The 10,160-nt window shown below is 37.2% G+C and overlaps 1 protein-coding gene across 3 annotated transcripts in view; it reads left to right on the top strand.

Annotated features, from left to right (window-relative positions):
- Positions 1-10,160, top strand: part of TNPO1 (transportin 1) — a 103,005-nt gene that overhangs the window by 32,613 nt on the left and 60,232 nt on the right. For all 3 annotated transcript variants that reach the window (XM_011996880.1, XM_011996887.1, XM_011996898.1), the window contains exons 3-4: positions 2,323-2,398; positions 7,127-7,276. In XM_011996880.1, coding sequence (XP_011852270.1) covers positions 2,323-2,398; positions 7,127-7,276 — 226 coding nt within the window. The remainder of the gene's footprint in view (positions 1-2,322; positions 2,399-7,126; positions 7,277-10,160) is intronic.

Here is a 10,160-nt window from a genome sequence, read left to right as displayed (position 1 = left end):
AGCGGGAGGCCGGGTGGAGGGCGCTCTGTGCGCGGCGGAGCTCGCCGCCTGACTGGCCAGAAATGGGTGGAGCTGGCGCGGGGTTTGAACTGCAGCTGTGTGGGTCCTGGGGTTTTTTTCCACGTCCTTGCCCTAAAGAGGCCGGGGACCTACAGGTGGGGGGAAAGGGTCTCTGTGCCTCACCCTGGGGTTACTGGTGTTAACACCTGTTGCGAGCTCCTTGTCACCCAAATGAGATTTTCTTTTTAAAGCTTTGGCTCGAGGCTGACTGCACAATTATCTAGGTCTTTACCAAGTGTGCTGGTGTAGTGATCCTATTGCTACGGTTTTACAGACAGAAAAGGTTAAGAGAACCAAAACTCTACTAGATATGCTTTCTGTAGTGCCCTAAACCGTGCTCAAATGGAGAGCTCTTAATGGATGCAGTAAAGGAAACATTCACTCATTATATCATGAATAATATTTTAACCCCCGATCTTTTCAGCCTAAAGAAGTTAAGTCTACTGTTTTTTGCAGAAAAGTCTCTTGATATTTATTGTCAATAAGCAGCAAAATTACTTAATATGGAGTTTGGTAAGGAAGCTCTTCGTGTTTGAGTTTATTTATATTCAAAACATCTATAAAGATGAAGTTATTTACCCCGAGGGTTTCGCGGAAATACTGCATTGCCGTAACTTAAAACCTTCAATAGATAACAAAATTAGTACGTACCTTCTTGGTTAATATAATACTTCCCATTTAAAAGTGGAAGGGATAATGATTTAGATCTGCTTGGATTTTTTAAAGCCATTTTGTTTGGATACTTCTAGTACTGAGGAAAGAACAGTTTCGGAGTGTATTGCCGTTTGTGTCTTGTAAACCCTGCTATGGCTTAGTCTTAATTTGTGTTGTCATAGTTCTAGGGATGATAGAAGCTGATAGTTCATTAATTACAGGTATTATATGGTACAATTACTACTTTCTTAAATTAGCTAAGCCCAATCCTGCATTGCAGTTATTCTGTGGCACCATATATCATAATTTCTTGTTTCAGTCTACATTTATTAGGCACGTCAGATGCTCAGTACTGTGCTTGGGCTGGTAGTCAATTACAGTTTCTTCCGTGTGCCTGGAACCTAGCATGTCCTCTGAGAAAGAACAACTTTCTGTTGCTGTGAGAGGAAAACTACTTCAGCTTAAAATATATACTGCTGTTTCAGAGTACCTTATTTTGTCTCTCCTAAGAAGATAATATGTTTAATTATTGTTTCGTATAGGCTTTTGAGTACTTTTTGAAAGACCACTATAATAGGATAAAGAGATGTAGCTCAAGTTGTAAGAAGGTAAACCTTATCAGGAAATAGTTTTGAAAAATTCATCGGCATATCAGCATGCTGTTGGTCTTGGCCATTCACTGAAACAAGAATTACTGTCTGGGTTGGAGAAAGTGGTTACACTTTGGAATTTTACTAGAGGCTATGTTGTTGGTTCGTTTACATTCTGACCCCTAAACATTGAGGATATTCAAGTATGTAATAAATAGCTAATAAAGTTGCTGAAGTTTGATTCATGGATTTAATCAGAAGTTTAGGTTTGTTGGGTAAAAACATTTTAATGTTTCTGTGTAGTAAAACACAATTGGGAAGCATATTAGTTAGGGGTTGGGAGTCAGGGCTTGAAGAAAGATGTAATAGAGCATTTTGTCACAGCTGCCTCCTGATAGCGATGAAATACCTGCAAGTTGGTGTCACTGGAAATGTTAAATCTTGGGGATGAGGGGAATAATTGTACAACTGTAGTGCAATAATCTCATAATGCTGACCTTATGGTAAGATATATAACCTGGTGCATAAATGGCACTTTATCTTTTTGGATTCTAAAGAACAAATGAGTCTGAAAAGTTTTTTTTTAAGTTATTCTATAAAGTTAATTTCTGTAAATGATCTTTAACTCTGAGAGACTTGTTTTCACTTGGAATGCTTTTATTTTTGTCATTTTATACTTAAATGCCTTTCCGTTTAGAGTGGTTTGAAGTTGAAATTTAAGAATTTTTTTGAATATTTTTTGCTATATTGAGCATGCTGAAGCTGGCACTTTCTTATGTTGTATTGCATGTAATTGATACATTTCAGCCATAAAACACCTAAGAGGTTTAGCAAGCACCAGTGTGTTTTTGAAATAGCACGTTGATAGATTTGGTAAGATATCCTTAGCCTTAGTTAAAAAAAAAAAAAATGCAGGACTGAAAATATCACCAAAGAGATCCTTGATTGTTAGATTAAAAACGCTTAATTTCTCACTGAGATTACACAGACAAGTTTCCTTAACTACTGTTTGTTCTAGAAACTGGAACAACTTAATCAATATCCAGACTTTAACAACTACTTGATTTTTGTTCTTACAAAATTAAAATCTGAAGGTAAGTAGAAGTTACATTGATAACTAAAGTTTCTTTAAGACCTATTTAAATGTACTGAGAATTATTCATTTCAAATAATTTCATTTTGTAGTAACTATGTGCTTTATAGATGTGGGATGAACAGTCTTAGTTAATATCACTCAATATTTACATGCTTAATAAGCATTCCTGTTTTTATGTATACAGACAGTCTCACTCTGTCACCCAGGCTGGAGTGCAGTGGTGCGATCTTGGCTCACCACGACATCTGCCTCCCGGCTTCAAGCGATTGTTATGCTTAAGCCTCCCTATTAGCCAGGATTGCAGGCATGCGCCACCACATCCAGCTAATTTTTTTGTATTTTTAGTAGAGACAGAGTTTTGCCTTGTTGGCCAGGCTAACCTTGAACTCCTGACCTCAGGGAGTTTGCCTGCCTCAGTCTCCCAAAGTGCTAGGATTACAGGTGTGAGCCACTGTGCCCAGCCAGCATTCATTTTTAATTGGGTGTTTGTATAATAAGTTACTTAATTCTTTGCAGATAAAAAACTTGTTGCAAAGTCTAATGTTTTGCTTCCATACATATAGATGGATATAATAAAGGTTGTAATACAAAGATTGAATGTAGGATTTAATAACTGAATATATGTGTGTTTATTGTAGAAAAAAATTGAAAGGTCATATAATCAAAATGAAAAATTATTGCATCTTCCAGAGATAATTATTGTTGATCTCTTGAATTCTGTCCTTCTCTGCTCTTATATGGCCACATACTATTTTAAAATTATTTAGCAAAAAGTGGGATCATTCTATTCATAAGTAGGCTTTTGTAAGTTTTTAAGAAACTTCTAACAGTATACATGAAACTTTTTCATGACTCTTAATTTTAAATTTAAATTATTTCTATGACAGTTTAAAGCCTGAGTAGTCTGATTATTAAATAACATGGTCATTTGATTATTTCTGATAATACATAATGTATCCCACTAGACATTATTTCATAAATATTTATGGAGCACCATCTCTTTGCCATGCAGTTTGCAGGCTCAGGAGAGAAAAGTGAACAAAACAGACAAAACTCACTGCCCTCAAGGAGCTTACATTGTAGTGAGAGTTGTTTCTGGTAGCATTATTTGGGTATTCCCTTCCTGAAACATTGTGGACACCTAGAAGTCAATTAAATATTTATTGAGCATCTGTTTGGCCTCTGAATGAAAGCACTGTACCTTATTCAGTGATTAGTGTTTTAGAAGCTATGGTGCAATTAATAAAATCCATGCTCTTGGAATTGGGAAATAACAAGTTTTAAACAACCAGACCATCTGTAAAGTTTTAGCTCCAAATTCTGACAGGTTAATGGTGTTAATGTGTAGTAAAAATCTCACTGATCCTGTATTCAGATTTTCATAATTCATATACAGCAATTTCTTTTGAATTATTTTCAGTTGATTTTGTAGTTAATTTGGGGGATTTTAATTTGTGAATGAAGGACACAATAGAAAATCGAGAACTCGTAAGTCTAGGTTTTAAGACACTAAGAATTCTTTCAGCAATTAATATTCCTAGTTTGATAAATATATTTGTGATACATTGCTTCTTAATATAGAAATTTTTCTGACACAGTTTGTGATCAACCTGTTTGTTTCTTTACTAAGATTTTATAAATGGATTTTTTAAATCTGTAATTGTTTTATTTGAAATTTTTATTTATTTTCACTAAGCTGTCCACTCTCATGTTCTCATCCTACATTCTAAATGTTAGGATTGTTGCAATATATTATACTCTTGAGTGAAGCTTTCTTATAAGGATACTTCCTTCAGGCCAGGCAAGGTGGCTCTTTCTTGGAATATAAGGATACTTCAGGCCAGGCAAGGTGGCTCACGCCTGTTATCCCAGCACTTTGAGAGGCCAAGGCAGGAAGATTGCTTCAGGCAAGGAGTTAAAGATGAGGAACATGGTGAATGGTGAAACTCCATCTCTATAAAAAATTAGCTGGCATGGTGGCACACACCTGTGGTCCCGCTACTCAGGAGGCTGAGGTGGGAGGATCACCTGAGCTCGGGAAGTCAAGGCTGCAGTGAGCTATGATTGTGCAACTGCACTCCAGCCTAGGATGCTTCAGAAGTACTTAAAAAAACACAAACATACAACTTGTTCAGTAGTGGCAAGAGAGTTTGGAAGCCATTGCTTTCACAGAGCATTAATTACAAAACCATAAAATGTTGGAAAGGATATTTTTCAGATTTTCTTGACCCTAAAATGTGTTTATGTGCATTATGCAGTTTCTCCAAGGATGCAGTAGTTTTACGTTGGTATAACACTTGATATTTCTTCTTGCGTTTATGCATTTATTTTTTTTCCCTGGGAAGATTGGGGCACAAGTTTGCTGCATGTAGTTTTCTGTTTTAAAAAAACCTTTGCATCATGGCCGTTCATATTAAAGCAGCAATACAAGTAACATCTTAAATGAAAATGCTTGTTTAGCAATCTTATCACTGAATTGTAGAGTAAAATTTTTGATCTATAAGAGCCCTCAGATCAGCTGCTCTAATTCTCTCACTTTACAAATGAACAAATTGAGGGTCCACTGAAATAGTCTTAATTTTTTTAAAACAAAGGAAATCGTTAGTCATTGAATTTTTAAAATGGATTTTAAGAGAGTATATACTTCTCATATTGAATTGTTTCACTTCATTTTGTGGTTTATTAAAACTCTTCATCTTATAACCTTTATGGTAAAAACAATATGCTATATTTCTTGTAAACAAAGTCATGCCATTTAAAATAATTACATGGGCCGGGCGTGGTGGCTCAAGCCTGTAATCCCAGCACTTTGGGAGGCCAAGGTGGGCGGATCACGAGGTCAGGAGATCGAGACCATTCTGGCTAACACGGTGAAACCCCGTCTCTACTAAAAAATACAAAAAATTAGCCGGGCGAGGTGGCGGGCGCCTGTAGTCCCAGCTACTCGGGAGGCTGAGGCAGGAGAATGGCGTAAACCCGGGAGACAGAGCTTGCAGTGAGCTGAGATCCGGCCACTGCACTCCAGCCTGGGCGACAGAGCGAGACTCCGTCTCAAAAAAATAAAGAAAGAAAGAAAATAATTATATGGCTGAATTATTAACAGGTAGTTTAAGGCAAGTTTATTGCTTGAAGAAGTTAAATATCTGACTTCATTTATTTCATGGCAAGTTTTAACTTTTAAGAGAATTTAAAAATATGTTTTGTTTCCTTTTAAATTACTCATTGGAATGGGTTGTAATTGAAAATGGAAAGTAGTTTTTAAATGATGACATACAAGGTTTTATAGTGCTGTGATGACCTGAGCGGAGTTGTGTGCAGAGAAAATGCTCTTTTTGCCTCTACATGTGCTTCACTCTTGAAGATTTCAGTGCCAGTCAGAGTTTGGGAACATCATACTAACTAGAACAAGCTTGGAATATATTATTTTTTAAGAAGACAGGTAAAACAATGGTGTTAAAATAACGTTCTCTTCAACACACCAGCTCTTCATCTTACAGCCCTTTGAGAGGAGGGTAATACTGAAGAATGATTCAAAGTCTTTAGCGTCTTCGCTTGTGCAATGGAATGAATAATACCTGCCTCATGAAGTTGTAAGGATTAAGTACAGTGCCATTTGGAAAGCACTTAGCAGTGTTTAATGAAGATGTTAGCTATTGCTAATATTGTTGGTGTTGATGCCAACTGGTAAAGCCATCAGTTATGTTCTGCTAGTATTAAGTTGCTTTTTGAAATTTTGTAAATACTATCTATGGATTAAACTTATTTTAAGGAAACTCTTTAAATGTTTTTGGAGTTTTTTTTTTTTTTTTTGCTTTTAAGTTCAGAGGCAAATGAAAAACATGATATAAATTAACAGCAATTATATTTGTTACATGAAGATGATCTTATATATCTTTGTCCACTTTTTCCAATATTATATTTTTTGACATTGGAGGAAAATGATTTCAAAAAAATTTTTTGTTGTTTTTGAAACAGTCTCACTCTGTCACCTAGGCTGGAGTGCAGTGGCATGATCTTGGCGCCTCTGCCTTCTGAGTTCAAATGATTCTCCTGCCTCCACCTCCCAAGTAGCTGGGATTACAGGCACACACCACCATGTCTGGCTAATTTGAGGGTTTTTTAGTAGATACGAGGTTTCACCATGTTGGCCAGACTGGTCTTGAACTCCTGGCCTCCCAAAAGTGCTGGGATTAAAGGCATGAACCACCACGCCCAGCCCTTAAACCAAAAAAACAAACAAAAAAAAAATGGATGTTTTTAATGACTAATACTTCCAGCTCTATAATGATGTTTATATCAGGAAACAATAAAGCTCAAGCACAGTGGCCATATATGTAAACTAAATTAACTCAAACTAAATCAGTGGTTCTCAACCAAGGGCAATTTTAACCCCCAGAAGACATTTGACATTATCTGGAAACATTTTTGGTTAACACAATTTGGAGGGGTGCTGCTGGTATCTATGGCTAATGATGCTACTTAACATCTTAAAATGCACAGGACAGCACCCCGCAACAAATAATTGTCGGTATGTCAAGGTTGAAAAACCCTGAGCTATAAATCATACACTAATCTTTTGTTGATCAGTTATAATTATTTTAACTGGTTATAGCAAGTTTGAATGTCAGTCAACTTTTGAATATAAATATTTTTAAAACTACTGTTATCGGCACATTTTGAAATTAAGACTACTTCAAAACTCAATACTATTACTGTTTTATTACAGATGAACCCACAAGATCCTTGAGTGGTCTCATCTTGAAGAATAATGTGAAAGCACACTTTCAGAACTTCCCAAATGGTGTAACAGACTTTATTAAAAGTGAATGTTTAAATAATATTGGTGACTCCTCTCCTCTGATTAGAGCCACTGTTGGTAAGTTGTATTACAACAGTTTTGCTTACTTTGTTTGTAACTGTGTCGTTTTTAGAGATGACAGATTATTTCCTTAGGAATTTTTATTGGTTTATGTTAAATTGTGATGGGGAAACTTTCATTGCCTTAAATGCTTTCAAAATGGTGTAATCATGGTAAAAGCTCTCTGATCCAGTGAAACCAGTGACCCTGAATAAAAGGAGAGCCTAATTAAACTTAGCTTAATCAGAGTTCGTTAAAATGGGGCATCAACAAGTGATACTAATTTGCAGACACTACTTTTTCTTGAGCGTGCAGATTGGAGTTCTGGTTTTTTGTTTTGTTTTTTGTTTTTTGTGTGTGTGGGGTGAGGGCGTTTGAGACAGTCTCTGTTGCCCAGGCTGCAGTACAGTGGCACAGTCTTGACTCACTGCAACCCCCACCTCCTGGATTCAAGCAATTCTCCTGCCTTGGCCTCCCGAGTAGCTGTGAATACAGGCACCCGCCACCATGCCCGGCTAATTTTTGTACTTTTTAGTAGATACAGGGTTTCACCATGTTGGCCAGACTGGTCTAGAACTGCTGACCTCAGGTGATCCGCCTGCCTCAGCCTCTCAAAGTGCTGAGATTACAGGCCTGAGCCATGGTGCCTGGCTTGGAGTTCTTATTTTCTGCCTAGCGTAATGCATGGGATGTAATTTCTTGTTTCACTTTTACAGGTAAAGAAATACTTTTTGATTGTTTATGAAAAACCTAAGTGTATATAGGATTCTAGATTTTTACTATTTTCTCCCTTGTTTTTAAATATTTGCCTTGTCAGTAATTCAGCAGCAACTTTTTAGTCTTTTCAGAGCGTTCAGCTTATTTTCAGGGGCAATACAACTTTCTGTTAGCTTATGTAATACTGAATTAACATGCTTAGTTATAGTAACTCATATAAATCTATTTGGAAACACATACAACTGGCTGTTGGTTAACACCATATACCAACCAATGGAAGCAGTAATAAATAGCCATACTGAAGAGGAGCTTACTAATGGGCAGACTTTAGTATACCATGGGCTTAAACAGCTAGCTTTTACAAGGACCTGGAAAGCTTCTGTTAATCTACCCAGGCTGGTTAAATGAAAATCAGTTAAATGAGTCAGATGCTTTCATTAAGAGTTCTGGCTGGGCATGGTGGCTCACACCTGTAATCACAGCACTTTGGGAGTCTGAGGCGGATGGATCACCTGAGGTCAGGGGTTCGAGACCAGCCTGAGATGGTGAAACCCTGTCTCTACTAAAAATACAAAAAAATTAGCCGGGTGTGGTGGCACATGCCTGTAATCCCAGCTACCTGGGAGGCTGAGGCAGGGGAATCGCTTGAATCCTGGAGGTAGAGGTTGCAGTGAGCCGAGATCACACCATTGTTCTCTAGCCTGGGTAACAAGCGAAAATCTGTCTCAAAAAAAAAAAAAAAGTTCCTATTTTGTCTTGTTGTAGGTTTGAAAAATACTCATCTCTTACTTACAAAGCATTGGCTCTATCACATCCCTCTAGATATTCTTGTATTAAACAGTGCCATCATTGACACTGGTTTAAATTTGATGGGTAGAGGACATTTGTGGTTTAAGAAAAAGGACTCCCTAGATTAATATACTCTTATGTACCTTAAGGCTTTACCTACTCTTGATACTGTTAAAAAGAATGGTGAGTGTGTGCCAGCCTTTTCCATTTCAGATCCAGGAGAGAAGTCCCCATACATAAGTGGAATGGGATTTGGAGGGAAGGTGGGTTTCCTCTGAGAGTTGGCAACTCAGCTGAAAGGAAAGGAGAGGATTTAGAAACTAGATATGAGATTGTTTCTTCCTAAACTGTATTTCATTATAAACCTATCTTTAAGTGCCATTTGGTCCAAACTACAATACTTTGTGTCTTTAAATTTGAAAGGTTAGAAGTAATAGTATTGGGGAGAGAAGAATTGGTTTTATCTCCCAGTGAGTACTTTCACCTTCCATAAGGTTTTTGAACATATTTAGGAGCTGACTTTATCTTGGGAATTATTTAAGCACTTATGTATCATCTGACTTATTTTAAAACGGAGATTGGTGAAATTGACTTATGTAGGTATTTTTATTTCTTGCTGTGTATTAGTAGAATACAAAAGGTCTTTCATTTTAGTTTATGTTAAGTAGATATTTAAGTATTCTAATTGTGAGGGACCATTGTAGTTTTCAGTGTAGAAACAGCTTTTATTTAGTTGCTTTACTACAGATGAAGGAGCTTCAAACGTAACTGCAGTGTATTTTCAAATGACATGATGTCTGGGATTTCATAAAAGAGCAATTAGGAATGTTAAGGTGGTTGTGGGTAGAAGTATGGATGAAACAACATTGACCATGTATTAATGATTGTTGAACCTAATTAATGGATACATTTAGTTCATTGTATTTTTCTATTTTTATGTATATATGTGAAATTTTCTATTTTAAAAAGTCTGTAATGTTAACTAGATAAAACAGCTATGAGCTTGAAGTAGGTTAGCTAAAAATGAGTTCATTTTTGTCCCTCCTCCCTTCACACACCCCTTCCAGCTATATGTATTAGTGAAGGTGGTGAAAAGTGTGATTGACAGATTCTTCCCAGAGAGGGGAGAAATTATTTTGGGGGCACAGCATTAAGACTGTAAAGTATTGGCCAGGTGCGGCGCTCACGCCTGTAATCCCAGCACTTTGGGAGGCCAAGGTGCGGGCATCACGAGGTCAGGAGGTCAAGACCATCCTGACTGACACGGTGATACCCCGTTTCTACTAAAAATACAAAAAATTAGCCGGGTGTGGTAGCGGGCATCTGTGGTCCCAGCTACTCAGGAGGCTGAGACAGGAGAATGGCATGAACCCGGGAGGTGGAGTTTGCAGTGAGC

The sequence above is a fragment of the Mandrillus leucophaeus genome, unplaced genomic scaffold (assembly GCF_000951045.1).
Source record: "Mandrillus leucophaeus isolate KB7577 unplaced genomic scaffold, Mleu.le_1.0 Scaffold114, whole genome shotgun sequence".
NCBI classification, from domain to species: Eukaryota; Metazoa; Chordata; class Mammalia; order Primates; family Cercopithecidae; genus Mandrillus; species Mandrillus leucophaeus.
Note: the sequence above shows the minus strand (reverse complement) of the source record. Positions and strands in the feature narration are given on the sequence as shown.